Source organism: Glycine soja, chromosome 15, assembly GCF_004193775.1.
Source record: "Glycine soja cultivar W05 chromosome 15, ASM419377v2, whole genome shotgun sequence".
Classification (NCBI taxonomy): domain Eukaryota; kingdom Viridiplantae; phylum Streptophyta; class Magnoliopsida; order Fabales; family Fabaceae; genus Glycine; species Glycine soja.
In genome coordinates, this window is record NC_041016.1 from 7,818,324 (window position 1) to 7,837,208 (window position 18,885).

General features: G+C 33.5%; 2 protein-coding genes across 2 annotated transcripts; one reads left to right on the forward strand and one right to left on the reverse strand.

Moving 5' to 3' along the window:
* Nucleotides 1-4,357: 4,357 nt before the first annotated feature.
* Nucleotides 4,358-5,897, reverse strand: LOC114386856 (peptide methionine sulfoxide reductase B5-like). Its single transcript, XM_028346908.1, has 3 exons — nucleotides 5,643-5,897; nucleotides 4,749-4,905; nucleotides 4,358-4,641 (listed from the first exon to the last, which is right to left on the reverse strand). The coding sequence occupies exons 1-3, from the start codon at nucleotides 5,735-5,737 to the stop codon at nucleotides 4,477-4,479; spliced, it is 417 nt and encodes a 138-aa protein (XP_028202709.1). The 5' UTR covers nucleotides 5,738-5,897; the 3' UTR covers nucleotides 4,358-4,476.
* A 1,984-nt stretch (nucleotides 5,898-7,881) lies between these two features.
* LOC114387815 (SAC3 family protein B-like) lies at nucleotides 7,882-16,782 on the forward strand. The gene is made up of 13 exons (XM_028348017.1): nucleotides 7,882-8,299; nucleotides 9,124-9,783; nucleotides 10,273-10,497; nucleotides 10,598-10,851; nucleotides 11,096-11,196; nucleotides 11,293-11,508; nucleotides 12,260-12,487; nucleotides 12,568-12,659; nucleotides 12,747-12,840; nucleotides 13,304-13,396; nucleotides 13,551-14,299; nucleotides 14,408-14,522; nucleotides 14,938-16,782. The coding sequence occupies exons 1-13, from the start codon at nucleotides 8,172-8,174 to the stop codon at nucleotides 16,651-16,653; spliced, it is 4,671 nt and encodes a 1,556-aa protein (XP_028203818.1). The 5' UTR covers nucleotides 7,882-8,171; the 3' UTR covers nucleotides 16,654-16,782.
* Nucleotides 16,783-18,885: the final 2,103 nt, after the last annotated feature.

Below are 18,885 nucleotides of genomic sequence, written 5' to 3' on the forward strand. Positions count from 1 at the left end.
ATTTATATAAATAATATAATTATCTTAATTTAAAAATAAGATATTTGTCCATGTTCCTTTCATAGCTTACCTCCAAAAACTTATGAAAGACAAAATTATCAATTAATAATAAATAATATGTTATTTCAGATTGGATCATCGGTGTGTGTTCCTACCCAACATTAAATATACTCTATTAAATATTTTTAATCGCTTAAAAAGGAAGATTTTTGTTTGTACAATGACAATAATAATTTAAAAATGCACTTTATTTGCTAAGATGGAAAGAAATTAACATCCTTTGTGAGAATTATGTGACGAAGATATAAAAATAAGTTTTCTTGCAATGTACATCAACTAAATTGAATGATTTTAAAGACTAAAAACAAGATTTAAAAAAAATATAAAGACAAAATATATTTTTCCTATTTTAATATTTCAACCTACTATTACACAAATCATTCAAACCAACCAAGAAATCAACCTAATTATTTTTGTTTAACAAAAAATTTGCCCAAATAGTTAGCATTCATTGCTAGATACTTCAACAATTTCACTTTAATATCACACTGCAACTGAAGTGAGAGAAAAAAATAAAATTAGATAAATATGTGTGCTGTCATTGTTGGCATAACATTTCAACAATAAATTGGTTGCGAGACTAAGAGCTAGATTCCTAGTGCTCACCTTTTTTTTTTTTTTGTAAGCAAATTCCATAGTGCTAACCTAGTGTTACTATATATTAGGAATAAGAATAGGGTAGAGAGAACAAAACTCACTTAATCAGATGTCATAGGTTCATTATATATATCATTGGCATTTTTAAGAATGATTTCGTGCTTAACAGACTTTATAAGGCCTCAAGCTCTTGCAATCTCAACATAATAAAAAGATGAAATAAAGGATAAATAAGTAAAATATTGTGAATGATCTGATGTTATATGATTAATCTTATCTTTCAATTTTTTTTTTTTAACATCTAAGCATTTCTGGTGGTGACCTATGTTATCACATTGGACATATCTGTTTTGTGAATAAGATTTACTTTGATATTTTTTATTTAAATAAAAAAATATAATAAAAATTTACAAATAATAATAATAATAATAGCTGTACAATTAAATATTCTATATTAATTGTTTTTGTTTCAGTAAATTTTTTAATTTTTGAATATTATGATAAAAAAAAATTAAAAATATTTTGTAACTATTATAATAGGGATCATATACACTTTTCATCTCTATATCTTTTTATCACTAATTAACACTATAAACTACACCACTATTATAAATATTATGTTTTAATTGCATATAAAAAAAAGAAAAAAAAGTTATTTAGTATGAAACTTATATTCGTACAATAAATGGAACGCGTAATTTTCATTCAAATTTTATATCACATATATAGTTGGTTTTAATTATATTTATTTTAAAAAGAAATATTACTTAACAATTGTAATTTGTGCCATTTGTTTTGTACTAAATAGCTTTGATCATAGAAAAAAAATTACTAACTGTATATAAAGTTTAATTTCAAAATAGTTACCTCTTATTTATATTTAACCTTTTTAAAGAAAACTATATATATTAAAAAAACACACTGTCTTTTTTTCATTGGAAACCGTAAATAATATCACTGTATTTATGCATTTGTGTGGTGGTAAAGTGCACTTGTTCCTAGTACAAGTTGTGGGTTTGAGTCAAAAATCTGCTACTGCATTAGTTTCCCTATAGACATGCACAATGTGAACATGCCAAACTACTAGTGAGCATACCGTAGGTGAAGGAAGGAAGTTGTTTGACGGGTAAGCTATTAACACCCCAAAAAAAAAGAACGTTGAGATCGTTTATGTTGCTGGTTATTTAATTAAGATCTAAGAATTGAATTAAAGGTGCTGACATGCCTCAATATTATAATTAAATTAGATGATCCTAATAACATTTAGCATTTATTTTTTCGAGAGAGAGGTGGTCCTAAGATTAATTGGTATTTATTTTGTCAATTCGTTTAGGAAAGTTATATGAAATCTTTTTTTATATGTTAGAGTAGGAAGCTCATGAAAGATGAAAGCATGAGCAAGGTATAATTTCCATTAAGCGCCTCGGCATTGTTGTGGCAGCCTTGGTCCCATGCACAGGGATAAATGGTAAAAGTGACTAATTTCATTTTGGCAAGAGATTCTTGATGATTTGTGGATTGCATCATGCAGCCTTGGTCCCGTTCACATGGATGTATTCTCTTTGAGGAAGATACCCTCAGTGAGTTAGAATTAGGTAATAGCAGGATATTGTGACACTTATCAATGAAAATTTTATTTTGTCAAGACATCATAACAGTAGCATATAAAGCCTTGCATTGCTAATCAGAGAAGAACAGCAGGAGCACCAAGGGACCTCAATGTGTGCAGGGTGGAGCATAGGAGAGTCCTCTATAAATAATCAATGTTATTTGGCAATCACTAAAGGAACAAGTTAAAACAAACGTCATGGTGGAACATTCCTTAATTTTTTATACAGAAGTTACTCCCATAAAGTTCAAGAAATTTTTTGCCGCAGATATATAAGAAGTATTGCCTGGACAAGGCCACGGATGCCACCAATAAATAATGCCGATGAAGCTGAAGGGATATGTTCCTCCTTAACTATATTAAAACTTTCACCAACAAAATCTGAATCCTGAGCATTTCCACCTTTAAATGACCAAGAAAATGGAATGGTCTAAATTGGCAATGTGCAAAATGGAATGGTCTAGGACCACAGTGACCTTGGGGAGATTGGTTAGTATACCAAATTACCAATGCTGGTCATGCATTTTTGTTAGATGAAGGGAGGCAACTGAATTTGCATAATTTATGCATTTTTGTTTCACTATCTAATTATTTTTTCACTCTATCAATCTTATTCATTTGATCATGTCCCTACTCTTGTAAATTACGATCATAAACTTTGCATGTCTTAGTGTATTAGATTCATTTTATTTTTCTTCCCCTCTGTATTCCATATAGAAGATGTCCTATTCTACTTTTCTAATATTCCATTTCAATAAGCCAACGCTTAAGTTTTAGTGTTAGGTTTATTTATATATCGGAGACACCGTAGTCTGTAGCCTGTATTCTGATACCAATTGATGTTTTGCCCACTATGTTATTATAGGATTTTGGTCCTCTGCAGTTGGTAGAGAAACTGCATGAAAACATTCAGCCAAAAAAAAGAAGAAATTGCATGAATTACAGCCTTTCATTTTACTTTATTATTATATAGTAAAGTAGCTTTCAAAATTAAATTTTATTAATTTTAATGGTTGGATTTGGAAATTGGAACTGCACTTTATTTTAAAACTCTAGAGGATTGGGATCCGATATTATAGATTAGAATAAACAGAAGACAAAACAATACACCGATTAGAAGTTTTTCTCTTAATCCATTCAAAAGGAAATAATGACCAATTAAAATTGAAATTGAAAAGTATATTCAAATTTTGTCTTCTAAAATTTGACATACAGTACTTGTTCTCGTGTACTTAATACCTATATACACATCTCTGAACCGTGATGTAAACTTTCGATAAGTATAAGATTAAGAATAATAAATCAATAAAAAATTAATTAAAATAATTACTACAATTATAATAAAAATTTATTCTTAAATAATCTAACCATAACATTAAAAACATACAACAGAGAAGTAAATATAATTAAATGGTCAAAACTCAAGTGATAAATAAATAAAATTATAAAGATAATCACCCAACATAATATTAAAGTTAATGTTTTAATCACTTAACAAAAACTCTAATTAAAGACTTGTAGTTTTTCATTCTCTAATAATGATATTGTTAGATATTAGAGAGTTAATCATAACAAATATAATTATTTTTCACAAAATGTTATATATATATATATATATATGATATGTGCGGGATGAATTGGGTATATACCCACCCCGTATCCAACCTCCATATTACCGGTAATTATAAGCCCCATTTGTGAATATTTTTGCATATACCCATAAAATTTGGGTATATTTTGCCATTCCTAAATATCACCTTACAAAGTACTCTGGGATTGGGTGTGAATAATGTGCATAGTATGGTTCCAAAATTGTAAATCCAAACAAGTAGCAAGTCATATGTTATCTTTCTCTTAATTGACATATTAGAGTATGTTTATTTTAGATATTTTAAAATTAATTTTGAATCATTAAATGGGATTGAGACGAGTATTTGAATTAATCTCAACAATAGTATATTTTATATTAAAATCTATGTACCATGTAAAAATTTAATTTTCAATGTAATGGCCTTGAGACATCAAGAAATGCTGATTTATGTATGATTCATGCAGACTTACCAAATCTTTACTCGATGAAACAGAAAGCCATTGCAAAAGACTAAACAAGAAAACGATTTTATTCTTGAGAGCTAGCTAGCTAGCTGTCTGTAAAAGACCACAAACAAGACAATCTTTCAATAGACACCTCCAATAGAGCAAGTAAGGTTTCATATTGAAAAAGTAGCACTTCCCGGAACAAATTTGACAGAAATACTATTGACGCAATGGCGTTCATCAGTTGGGGTCTTGAATCCCTCTCCTTTGAAAACATGACCCAAGTGCCCACCACAGGCTGCACAGGTTATCTCAGTCCTCCTCCCATCTGGGTCAGGCTGAAAATCACAAGTTCCATAAATTCAATACAATTCCAATTTCCAATCAAGAATGTTGCTAACAAGCCAAATGAGCATTGAAAACAAGTTTTCAAAAAACCACTCACGGTTCGATTGATGGCGCCGGGAAAACCCTCAAAGAAAGCAGGCCAACCACAACCAGAATCAAACTTGGTTGAAGACTTGTAAAGAGGAGTCCCACAGCCAGCACAGTTGTAAATTCCTTCTTCAAAAAACTTGTTATATTCTCCTGTACCCTTCAATCTGCACATGTTCCCGGTGCATGCAAAGTTACAATTCAACTCATGTAAATCAATTTCATGGCTTAAAGGCTAAGTGTATTACACTTAAAAAATTGGACAAGCCAAAACGGCATACAGTCACACATCTATAGACATCTTATCCAAGATAAAATAAGGTTGAATTATTTGGCCCTTATAATTATTTCTATTGTAAAAACTGTTTAGTTTTAGTATCTGTACATACATAATAAAAGTTAAATTTTGGACCTAGTCGCTAACACTAAAAAACTTTTTGATGCAGCTACAGAAAATTTCAGTGATAAAATGTCACAAAAAACTAAAACTTACCTTTTTTTTTTTTCCAAATTTCCTATAGGACTGAAACTTCTAATAAATGGAGCAAGTCAATATTTTAACAATCAAATAAATAGCACTTCTATTTTTTCACAATAAAACACTACCAACAAGAGAGTGCTTGGAATGGAACTAACTAAAAGCTGCACAAAACAGAAACGAATCTACGGGAGAGCAATCAAATTCATTTGCCACTAAAAGATCATCACCCATCACCCAGAGACGCTTCCTTCTCTATGAACGCAAACTTCAATTTCTACCTTCGAAAAAATCTCGCACTTCATACAGAGGGAAAAAAGAGAGACTATTTGAAGTAGAAAATAACATTTCACAATATAATATAATCAGATGATAGGGCAGAGAAAGCGAATAATTGAAAAAATTAAGAAGAGATTGGGAACCTACTCAGTTCCTTTCTGGCGAAGGATCCGAAACTGCTCGGGGGAGAGAATGACCTTCCATTCCTCTTCAGTTTTGTGAATCGGCGTTGGTGCTGCCATTTTTTCCCAGATGCTCCACACTGAAAATAAAAAAAAAAAAATCCCTTTTTACAGTGCCCAATTGCAAGGAAAAAACAGGGGAATCTTCCAAGAAGATTTTCCGGGAAAATGAACTTGGACGGAAAATTGGGTCTGGACGGTGACAGTGGGGGCACGTGGCACGCTCATGAACTAAAACTAAGAAAACGAAAAACGATTTTTGGTTAAGAAAAAGGAAGAAGGTGATTCCCTATTGTCTTTCGGACCGGCCCAACGAAAAGAAAAGTGGCCGGATAGGTAGGTATTGGCCTATTGGGGCACATAGAGAAGGCCCATGTTATTCTCACCCTTATTTTCTCTATTTCCACACCCCAAATTTTTTGGTTTTAATTAAAATTCCTATTTCATCCCTCCCTCACAATCTCTTCCCCTCTCATTCACTTTGTCTTTCTCCTCTCAATTCTCAGCCCCTACTTGAGACTCTCCCCTTCCCATTCTCTTCTCTCTTGCACCCCCATTCTATATGATCTTTACTCGTACTTGTCACTCTCCCTCCTGTTTTTGTGTTCGCCTCAAGCTGCACACCCTTTTTTGTTCTTCACCCCCCCCTTGCCAATAAAACAGTAATATGTTTTCGTCATGTATTATAACACAAAAAAATATGTTTTTACACAATTGAAAATATGTTTTTGTTTTATAGTGAAAAAAAAAACAAAACAGAAGTTCAGTCTCGATTTAATGAAAACATGCATCGGTTGTGTTATTAATTATAATGCATTTTGGTCTTGTTTTAAGTTTTGGTTCCCATATGCAAAAATAAGTTTAGTCCTTATACAATCAAATTTAATGCATTTTGGTATTTGTTTTTAGTTATCTTTTAACTTTGTTAGCTTTTGGTACTTTCACATTGTCAGAAATTAGAAATTAACGATGAAATATCACTAGACATTTTTTGCCGTCTATTAAATCGTCCAAAATTTTTTTTACTACTCATATTAGTGAAAAATGAAGATGTTCCCGTCACACACTATCACTAGAAATCATCTCGAACAATAATGTGTAAATAAAATATCTTAATTATTTTATTAATTCTGGTTGTGAAAGAAATTTTCGGTGATTTAATAAGTGTTGGAAAGTTTCTAGCAATTTTATACCACTGATCTCTATTTTATGATGGTAGAGCATCCAAAACTAATACTTTTTTATATAAAAAACTATTAATTGTTGGAACAAAAATATATTTAAGTTACTCACACAAAAACTAAAACATATATAATAATCAAAACTTAAAATAAAGACAACTAAAAAATAATTTAACCACTACCTATTAGTTATGATGTAATTTAATAAAGTTTGTGTATTAATATGGTGTGACATATTTGATAAATAATTTTATTTCTTAAACATGTTATCATGATTTTGATCACTTAATTAGTATTTTTTTTTATTTCAAAATAATAATCATTAATAGTTAACGACTCTCGATAAAGGATAGAAGAGTACAATTTATTATGGAACATATAATGCATTACAAACATATGATCATTATATTTCAATTGGATTATTCTATTCCACTTGTTAGACAAAAAAAAATTAAATCAAAATACTAATAACATGTCAATACATTTATACAAAACTAGACATGCAATGAGAAGACAAAGATGGTAAAATAAAATCCAATCCACAAAATCCTTTGAAAAAATCTTTTTAAATATTTCTCAATGTGTCAACTATTCATGGATTATGAGAAGTAAATGAATAAGTATCTACTTTCGCAAGAAATCAAAGAATTTCTTAGAATTCTTGCAAGAGCTACTTGTTTATTTTCTCTCACAGATTATTCAAATTTTATCTGGATTTAAATCAAACGGATAAAAAATTGTTGAAAAAAGAAAAAAAAAATCGGTGTGAACAAATATTTATTAGTAAGTTAGCATCCACGATTAATTATTAGATGGGAAGGAAGTTAGCGAATGAGATATATTCAAAATCCAAATCATTAAAAAAACAGTAAATTCGTGTGGAGAAAACCTAAACAAAAATTGAGCGATATCTGAATAAAGGGGTAAAAAAAATAAAAGCCGTTAAGCCAAAATTACGAAACTACATGGAATAATTTTTTGGCTCCCGAATTGTGTGAATGAATACTCCTAAATTGAGCTGTCTTAATTATAATTTAGTTCAATTGGCTTGCCTTCGTTTTTCTCCTCACCACTTATTCAGCTCCAAGACTAGATCATCATAGTTATCAAACTTCACTCTTGCAGGGCCTGTGAGATTAAACGAAAACGATACCTGATTGTTGCACTTTCGTTGTTACCCTGAACCAAAGTGAAGAAAGAAAAACGGTCATTAGAAGAAGAAGAAGCTTCTGTTCTGCGCTAAAAACACAAGAGTTGTTGCATTCGGTTCCATTCCCATTACAATAAACGAATGCCACAGAAGACGAAGAAGAATGTCGTCGTATCAGGGATTTGGGAAGAGTTCAGGACCCACCGCACCTCTCAAATCCCAACCCAATTTCGGTCTCACTAACCCTTCTCCTTCACCTGTTCCTGCTCCTTCGCCACAATACACACCCAGGTACGTCAATTCTTCAACACCCTTTATTTTCTTTCGTTAATCTCTTCAAATTAACCCCTAAAAACTAGTTTTTTTTTACTGGGTTTTTCCCCCTTCGTTGAAATGGGTGAGGAATTTGAACCTGTTAGCATTAACCCTTTCCTTTACGTCAATCTTCCGCAAAGGATCGTATTTTGATATGAACGGTTTTTATCGAGGGGTGGCTAGTATTGAACTTTGTTGTTTGCATTTGGAAGGGTTCAAACGTTTTTGGCTGCTTGTTGCATACGTGATTATTTTATTTTAATTAGGAATGAGGAGGGGGGTATATGTTAGAAGTGTTTTGGAGCTGAAAATCGGGGATCACATCACATTATACCACAAATTGCATGATCTTGGGATTTAAGCTGGATAGATAAATTGGAGAAATGTTTCAGATTTAATCTGTGGTGGTTAAGTGCCTTTGTAAGTGAAAGGAATTTCTATTGTACAACTATAATTACGCTTTGTGATACTCTGAGGTAGTGAATGTTAGGCAGTAAATTGCCAGAGCGAAATGCCATTGTAACTTGTTGAAGTGGATCAGCGTAACCATTAAAATAGCCTTTACTCTTAATGGCATTGTTTAACCCATCTAGCTTACTCTACCTAGAACTTGGATAAAATCCAAACAATTCCATGGTTTATGTTTAAAGGGCACTTTTTGACCACCATTGTTTTATTTTTATTTTTATAAGAACTTATGTTTTATCCTTTGTTTAGACAAGACATTCTTTTCGTGGCTATAGTTTATGTTTAAGATGATAATTGCGTGATGCATATTCATAGTTCATATTTTCTTTCAGATCCATTGACTCTTCCAGTTGGAGTGATGGACTGAAACCGTTCTACAAAGATTTGGGTACCCATACTCCTGAAAGGCCGTCTCCAGTCACAACATTTATTGCTTCACATGATTCTGCAACTGGTGTTACAGCCAGAATTTCGAGATTTCCGAACCCAGAGAGAACCAGATCTCCTCCTATATCATATGCAGATTTGGATACCAATACTCCAGAAAGGCCATCTCCAGTCACAACATTTATTCCTTCACGTGATTCTGCAACTGGTGTTACAGCCAGAATTTCTAGATTTCCGAACCCAGAGAGAACCAGATCTCCTCCTATATCATATGCAGATTTGGATACCAATACTCCAGAAAGGCCATCTCCAGTCACAACATTTATTCCTTCACGTGATTCTGCAACTGGTGTTACAGCCAGAATTTCTAGATTTCCGAACCCAGAGAGAACCAGATCTCCTCCTATATCATATGCAGATTTGGATACTGATACTCCAGAAAGGCCATCTCCAGTCACAACATTTATTGCTTCACGTGATTCTGCAACTGGTGTTACGGCCAGAATTTCAAGATTTCCGAACCCAGAGAGAACCAGATCTCCTCCTATATCATATGCAGATGTTGAAGCTTTGAGGAGTTCTGATCAAACTGTCCTAAGAAATAAGTAAGATAATATCATCTGTAAACTGTAATACTATCACATTTCTTTATGTATCAGGACCTCTGCATCAGTTTTTCTTGTTTGTATTGGAGTATCATATGTATAAAGCTGAAATATGTCAAGTCAATCCAGTCTTATGGACTAAACTTCTGTTATATCATTATATGTGATGGTGTTTAAATAATTAATCAGTTACCCTGTTGTTTTGAACTTTATCATGAAACTACATTTGTCCATGAAAAATTCCTTATAAATCTCAGTTTGTTGAATTCAAGGTTATATTACATCAACATGGGTAACTGAAATGAGTAAATGGAATGCCCTTTTTGGTGTTTCCCTATGCTGAGAAAAACAATATGACAATCTTTTAGAAGTAGATTTGGATTCTTTATGCTAATAGTGCATGCATAGCATCATACATTGTCCATGACTTCCCAAAGAAATGTGAAGTCCCATCTCTAATTTATTGAGCCTGTTTAATGGTTCTTCCAGGCCTTCTCTGTCTCCTCCTAGACTGGGAAGTACATCAAATGTTCCAAGGACTGTCCCTCATTCTCAAATTCACCAGAAATCTTTCCTGTCTAATGTTTCTGAAGCCACTGTAAGCAAGCCCATCAGCTCCACTGCTCCTAAAAGATCAAGATCACCTCCTCCATCATTTGCAGCCAATGAAACCCTTGAAGGAAACTCAATTTCCTCAGAAGACAACTCTGAACGGTAAGATATTAAGTGCAGTGGCACCATTTTTTATCCATTATGCATTTACTTTATCTTAAATTATTTATTTTTAAAGAATCTTTATTCTTATTGTGTTCAGTGAAATGTTAGCCAAGGCAAAGCGTTTAGCTCGGTTCAAGGTAGAACTAAGCAAATCTGAACAAAATAATGATGATATTCCCAACCAGAAGGCTTTTGCAAACAGACATGAACAGTCTGTGTTGGAGCAGAAATATATGAGAGGGAATTTAATGGATTCAGCTAGCAACTTTACCAATGGTCTTGCTATTTCTGACAATGAAGGCTTGGAAACATCCAATTTAATTATTGGCTTATGCCCAGATATGTGTCCTGGTATACTTCTCAGATTTTAAATCTAAGAGTGAACCTGTGAGAATTTTTATATTTTTAGATCTCAAATTCTAAATCTGCAATGAACTTTTCTCAATAAACATTTGTGGTTCCTTATTTGTTTTTAATGTGGGAAAGTGTAGTTTGAGAAAACCCCAAAGCCAACTTCATTTTGGAGTTTCAAATTAAGTGCATAAATGTTTACACAACCCGAAAAATTTAGCCCAAATTTTGATTTGTGTTTCAGAGTCAGAAAGGGGAGAACGGGAAAGAAAAGGGGATCTTGACCAATATGAACGTGTGGATGGGGATAGAAATGTAACTAGCAGACTTCTTGCAGTTAAGAAGGTGATTGTCATATTACTAAATACTATTGTTTTTCCTACTAAACAGCTTACTGCTTTTTCAAGTATTATTAATAGCATAAATCATGATTCATGACAGTATACTAGGACAGCAGAGAGGGAAGCCATTCTGATCCGGCCTATGCCTATCCTGCAGAAGACAATTGATTATCTGCTCACTTTGCTAGATCAGCCTTATGATGAAAGGTTTCTTGGTGTATACAATTTCTTGTGGGATAGGATGAGAGCAATTCGGATGGACCTCAGAATGCAGCACATTTTCAATCAAGGGGCTATTACTATGCTGGAACAGATGGTGCTTCCTTGAGGCTATATATCATCACTTTTTTTTTCCCATACATGTTCAAAAACATTGGTTCTAGTCATCCCTTTTATTAATGAGTGTGCATGGTAAAGAGCTAAGGTCTGTGGGCAAACATTTACAAATTTATTACTTCCCAATGGAAATATATAACTCCCATTATCAACCTAAAATATGGAAACACATTATGCTCTTTTAAGTTTTAGCAACATAAACTTATCCCTTGTGGATGGTCAAGTGTCTCTTGTCAGTCTAAGTTATGCTGTCTGTATTAGTCTCAATTTTATGCGCCAACCCTTATATATTTTTGAACTTGGACATCTGTTGGTTTTTTCTTTCAGAAAGTCTCCTTCTGGTTTAGTCATGTCTGGTGTTGTGACATTACTGCCACTTGTTATTAGTGACTGACTCACTGCAACATGCGCAGCCTGTTAGATGCCTTGACTATCCCGTTTGTTTGGTAATCCTTATTAGTAGAGTAATAGTATAATCAAGATCACACATCAAAGCAAATATTCCTGTTTTTTTTGTAATACTACATATAAAACCCAAATTATTGCTCCTATTCAAATGATAATATCAAGGTTTTTTTCCTCATAGTTCTTTAAAAGTATGTGGATTCAGACAATTAATACCAAATATATAAATTTGGTGTTTATCAATTTCATATTTATATATTGCTTGTTGCAAAGCAGTATCTGGTGATTACAAAGGCTAATGAAGCTGTTGATTTCTGTGGTTTCAGATAAAATTACATATCATTGCAATGCATGAATTATGTGAATACACTAAAGGAGAAGGATTTTCTGAGGGCTTTGATGCTCATCTCAATATTGAACAGATGAACAAAACTTCAGTTGATCTGTTCCAGATGTATGATGATCACAGAAAGAAAGGAATCAATATTCCCACCGAAAAAGAGTTTCGAGGCTATTATGCTCTTCTTAAACTGGATAAGCACCCTGGTTATAAAGTAAGTAGCCTCTGTAGTGCTTTGATTTATATGGCTTTATTCACTACGAAAAAACCAAGGAACTAAGCATGTCATACTAGGTTGAACCTGCAGAGCTCTCCCTTGAAATTGCTAAGATGACTCCAGCAATAAGGCAGACTCCAGAAGTTCTATTTGCTCGCAGTGTAGCAAGGTTGAAATTCCTGTAGAAGTTAGTTTTTGTTTCTTTTTTGGTTATCATGTTTGCGATCTGACCATTCCTTCTTGTTTTCCTTTTCAGAGCGTGCCGAACGGGTAATTTTATTGCCTTCTTTCGGCTTGCAAGAAAAGCAACTTATCTTCAAGCATGCCTAATGCATGCTCACTTTGCTAAGGTATGGGATTTTCCTGCCTTCTTCTATTTTGCACTCAACAAAGACAATATGATTGGACTTGTCCTTGTAAAGCTTAGAGCTGCCATGTACAGACTGGGCATACATTTACTCAATCATTGCAGGCAATTAGGAAATTGCTTGAGTTGTTTGGAGACAAACTGAAGTAGTTTCATCTCCTGAATGAACTTGTTATATATGGTGATCAATTACGTAACATATGATAATACTGTCATGCTTAAAAGCAAGAATTTTCTTGCTCATTTTTGCATAGAATATCTTTCTCATGGAGCATAAATTTCAAAAGGATAACTAAGTAAAATTAATTTGATTCTATTATTATGCAATCCCTTTGAGTCCGCAATACATTAGTGGAATTCACTTTAGTAATGATTTTGGTCATGATGTGACTAGGCTACATCTGATCAAGGATCCTAATCTGTATGTCTTGTGTTACTTTTACCAGTTACGTACCCAGGCACTTGCTTCTCTGCATTCTGGTCTTCAGAATAGCCAAGGTCTCCCTGTTGCTCATGTTGCTAACTGGCTTGCTATGGAGGTATATTTCTTAGATAGATGTGTATATGTGCTGTCTCATTTTTTCCCCTTTTCTTGTGTGAGCGGAGAGTGTGGCTATTGAGGGCACGGGGCAGGGGATTGCTTTGTTGAATTTTCCAACTTTCTCTTACATTCACGTTTGTCATTTTAATTAGGATGAAGGCATAGAGGGTCTCTTGGAGTATCATGGGTTCTTGCTAAAAACATTTGAAGAACCATACATGGTGAAGGAAGGCCCATTTCTCAATGTTGATGTTGACTATCCCACAAAGTGTTCAAAACTTGTGCTAAAGAAAAGGTCTGGAAGGATAACCGAGGATGTTTCACCCTCAATTCAAGCTGAATCACCACATGTTGAGACTGTGAAAGAGATTCAGATGAGGAAGGTTTACAAGCATGAGCCACAAGTAGTTTCAGTTGTTGAAAATGATACTACTGTCCAGATACTTGATGAGGAAATTCCAGATGCTGAAACTATTTTCTCCCCAAAGGATAGTAAATCAGGAAAGGCATTTAAGGATGTTCAGGACAGTCGAAAAGATCATGATATGTCCACTACTCGTCCATCACTGCTGAGCTTTCCTTTTCCTAATATTATACCTGAACCACAACTTCCTAGAATTGACGTTTTAAAGGGTACCAATTCCGATTTAATTGTGAGAGGTTCTCCAAAGAGAAACTTGCAGTCTAATGTTGATCGAAGGCCATTGGAGACTGTACCAAATGCAGCTCCACCAGAAAGTTCATTAGGGAATAATTTTTTTGTGCCACCTCCTGTGGCCCAGGGTATATCCAAGGATGAGTCTCTGATTATTCACCAAGAACATCAAGATGAAATTAATGAAGTTAGAGAAAATTCTCAAGATGAAGAAATTGCTGAGGCCAAGCTGAAGTTGTTCTTAAGGTTTTTAAGCCTTGTTTCATTACACAATTTAGATTTTTACAAATAAAATGTTTGCGTGTATTTACTATTTGTTACTATTTTAAGTCATTTTTCATGTCTTCCTGTCAGATTATGGAGGAGGCGAGCGTCAAAATTAAGAAGATTACGGGAAGAGAGGCAATTAGCATCAAATGCTGCACTAAACTCAATGTCATTGGGCCCCCCAATTCAACATTATATACATGTAAGTTTGGTAGTTTTTTTTGTGAAATTTTTAGTAAATTACTCTTGCCAGAGGACAGGTGTTGAGGATGAGAGTTAAATAAAGACGATTGCTTTTAATCGTGCTTCTTTTAAAAATAAATGTGTTTTTGGATCATCATTTGATATTCTTATGGAACAATTTAGCTAATTACTTCCTGCTGACCACGTTCAAATTCTCATTAATCCTCAAGATAGTTACTGAATTAGTAAAACCTATTTTGCATGATTAAATGTTGCCATTGTGTGCATGAACATAAATACCATCTAGCAATTTTCATTTGTTCCTTTTTGCCTTAAAAAAAAGCAATTTTCATTTGTTTATTGTCTATTAGGAAGTTTTTGTGAATATCTTTGACTTTATTTATTGACTTTGGTGGTTCCCTTTTTTGATGTAGCGACCTGGTAACTTCAACAAGTTTGATATTGATATAGCTATGAGGGAGAGATATGAAAATCAGGAAAAATCATGGTCAAGACTTAACGTTTCCTATATAGTTGCTGATACACTAGGAGGAAGAAATCCAGATGCTAAATGCTTGTGCTGGAAGATCATTCTATGCTCTCAGATGAACAGTAGATATGAAATGGGAGCAGCAAGCACTTGGTTGACCTCAAAGTTGATGCCTTCTAGCGACAAAGATGTGGTTATTTCATCTCCTGGCTTGGTAGTATGGAGGAAATGGATTTCTAGTCAATCTGGCATCAATCCTACGTGCTACCTCTCTGTAGTTAGGGATACAGCATTTGGTAGTCTAGATGAGGTGGTATCTGGGGCAGGTGCAGTTATGTTTCTTGTGTCTGAGAGCATCTCATGGGAACTTCAGAGATCTCATCTTCATAATCTTCTGATGTCAATTCCCTCTGGGGCCTGCTTGCCTCTGCTGATCTTATGTGGCTCATACGATGAAAGGTTCTCTTCTGCTATTATTAATGAGCTGGGCCTTCAAAGCATTGATAAATTGCGGATTAGTAGCTTTCTGCTTGTTTTCCTCAGTGAAAACCAGCAGCAGATGGAACACTCAGGTGGGTTTTTCAGTGATACACGATTAAGGGAAGGGCTGCAATGGCTGGCAGGTGAATCACCGTTGCAACCCAACCTTGGCTGTGTGAAAATACGAGAACTTGTTTACGCCCATCTTAATTCTTTCTCAGGGGTGCAGGACATTGCCATTAACTCCAACTTGGGTCCTAATGACTATATCTCATTGTTCAATGAAGCCTTAGATCGTTCAATGAAAGAAATTATTGCTACTGCCAATTCAAATCCTACCGGTTGGCCTTGTCCAGAAATTGGTTTACTTGACAAGTTTTGTGATGAAGATAGAGTAGTAAAAATGTGCTTGCCAACTTTGGGATGGAGCTCAAATGTGAAAACTGAACCAATTATTTGTGCTTTGCAAAACTGTAAGCTCCCTAATTTCCCTGATGATATATCCTGGTTGGCCAGAGGTTCTAAAGTTGGATATGAGATTGAAAACCAGAGGATGCAGCTTGAGAATTGCTTGATCCAGTACTTGACTCATACTAGTAAGACAATGGGAATTTCTTTGGCAACTAAAGAGGCAAGTGTCACAATGCAAAGCTGTGCTAGACTTGAGCTACGTGGCTCAAGCTACCATGTAGTTCCACATTGGGGTATGATTTTTCGTCGAATTTTCAACTGGCGTTTAATGGGTTTATCTAGCAGGGCAATCTCCACGGCTTACATTTCAGAATCTCATCATGTTGGTCTTCCAAATGTGAGCTCTGAAACATGGCTATCTTATTATCCAGACGCGTCTTTGGATGAAATAATCAGTGTTAATTGTAACTCTCCTCTTCCCGTTAATGATCAGCCGAGGCCGGAAGCATTTCAAACTCCTCCACATAGGGATTCAAATGATGTATTCCATGAGACTGTTAACGTGAGGGATACTGAAAGCAATCTTCCACTTGATAAATTGCCTAGCATGGATACAACTGGAACATATGGTTTAAACAGTGCTGATTCTAACAGTGGAGCATTAATGAATGGGAAACCAGCCAAAGAAGCTGACAAGTTAAGCAAATTATTGGAGCAATGTAAATTGCTGCAGGATGGCATAGATAAGAAGCTCTTTCTATACTTCTAATGGGAACGTGGCTTCTCTCTATATTTCTATTTTTTGTATGTATCCTCAACTAAAGTAAAAGAGAAAACAATCAAATGTTGATTTGTAGGAAACTTTGTACAATAAGTAAAATTATAATTTTTTTTTTCTTTTGTTGTTTCATTTCCTTCCCGTCTCCCGAGTTCACAAAAGTGACAAATGTGGCATGGACTTTTAGTAGAAAGAAGTAACTCGTGCGAAACAATTGGAGAAACATGCTTTTCTAGTATTATATATGGTCCCATATTTTTTATTATTCAAATTAATGTTTAGACTAATTAGAGAATGCGGGAACTGATGAACGCATGTTAAAAGAGAAGGAAAAACATTTGGACAATATGTGACATTTGTGAATATTTTAAAAAAAGTTTGGTTAACAACTAAAATTTATTTAAAATATTTTTGCAAAAGTGGGGTGTAGAAGAAGTTAAAAGATAAGAATGGAAATTTTACATATATGTTATTCTTATCCCACACGAATCAATTTAGTCACTCCTTGAGAATAAAAATATGGGAATATTGAAGTTATTCTTTTCTTGAGAATAGTTTATGTTCATGAATAATTTATTTTTAATTATGTGACAAATATAAAAATATACATTCTCTACTCATTCTTTGAAAATATGTTAGGTTTAATGTCATTTTTAATTTATTATGTTTTATAATTATTTTATTTTAATATGTTAAATTTTAAAATCTTCATTTTAGTATTATTTTTTTTAAAAATTATATTTTAGTCTTTTTTTTCTTATTGCCGTTAGCAGCATTATTAATCTGTTAACTTAAATTTTTTAAAATAATTAATTTAAAATACTATCAGCTAAAACGAGTAAGCACATACAATACTTTCGAACCTCCACTTCAAAATCCTCAAACGAGTAAGCACCACACTTTCAAACGAGAATTATCAATTAGCACTTACGAACCAAATAAGGTTCACGGTGGGAGTTCTGAATCTTGGTCAGAGGAGATAATTTTTTAGTGGTTTTTAATTTTTAAAATAAAATAAAGATAGTGATGATTTTTAATCGTCATTATATTATTTAATTATTTTATAATTCAAATGTCAATTGGACACTAATTTTTGTTAAAATCATAAGGCTATCTCCAATAGATGATCTTGGAGATGAATTTAAGTTGAAGATATGTTCTTCTAAGATCTAGCTACTAAAGACACTCTCAAGGTCTTCACGTTGGAGATTGAGTTCTTGTAGAAAAACCTTGAAGAAATGCGCATTTAAAAAAATCATTTTTTATTGTCTCTCTCCTTAACTAATTCTTGTGGGAAGAAACAAATCGGATAGAAGAAGAAGAAATCAATGAACCACAACAACAATAGATATGTCACAATCGAGAACAATAACATAACAAATCCCTATTGGGTCTTATAAATTGGTCATTATAGGAAGCAATTTGCATACAATTTCACATTTTCATTCTTATTTCCATTATCATTCTCATATTCTCCAATTCCAATTTTAAATTCTAGTTTTATTTGTTTCTTGTCATATGGATCCAAATCAATTTAATTGGCAAGCTTATATGATTTTGTTGCAAAATTACCAACAACCTCCTTTGAATGAAAATCCACAACATTCTCCGTTGTTTCCCTACATGCCATTACCACCTCTATCAATGAGCGAAAATTCTCAAATTCCTCCTCATTTTATTCCTTACTTGCCACTACCACCACCAACACCAATAACTTATAACCAATTCCCTTATATAAAAAATTTTCAAATCTCTTTCAGTGCCACAAAACACCTTTACCGTATTTTGTAAGTCTCCTAATAGTTGTAGTCGTGCACAAAATCCTTCAAATGAGAAAATTGATACACAATTTTCTATCCAAATTGAGTTAGAAAATATTTTAGTAAAAGAAGGACAAGGGAGTTCTTCAAGGAAGAAAAAGGGCACAAGACTATTCTTTTCCGTTGAAAAGGGTAAACTTCTCATTAATTTGTGGCTTAATGTCTCACTTGATTCAACGGTGATGGTAAAAAATTAGAGACTTTTTGTAAGGATTGTAGAAAATTACAACACACATCGTGACAATCTAAGTAAGAGATCCAACAATCAATTAAAATTTTGATGACAAAAAATTCACAAGGTCATTCAAAAGTTCAATAGTTGTTACAAGCAAGTTGTTGCTTTGAAGAAAAACAGTTACACGGAGAACGTTGTGATGGTTAATGCATATGTTATTTGGGAAGG

Coding starts and splice junctions, on each gene's coding strand:
- LOC114386856 (XM_028346908.1), bottom strand. CDS start 5,737: ATGGCAGCACCAACGCCGATTCACAAAACTGAAGAGGAATGGAAGGTC. Junction 4,906..5,642: donor CTTCGCCAGAAAGGAACTGA/GTAGGTTCCCAA, acceptor GAACATGTGCAG/ATTGAAGGGTACAGGAGAAT. Junction 4,642..4,748: donor CCGGCGCCATCAATCGAACC/GTGAGTGGTTTT, acceptor TGTGATTTTCAG/CCTGACCCAGATGGGAGGAG.
- LOC114387815 (XM_028348017.1), top strand. CDS start 8,172: ATGTCGTCGTATCAGGGATTTGGGAAGAGTTCAGGACCCACCGCACCT. Junction 11,509..12,259: donor TTACTATGCTGGAACAGATG/GTGCTTCCTTGA, acceptor CTGTGGTTTCAG/ATAAAATTACATATCATTGC. Junction 14,300..14,407: donor AAGCTGAAGTTGTTCTTAAG/GTTTTTAAGCCT, acceptor TCTTCCTGTCAG/ATTATGGAGGAGGCGAGCGT.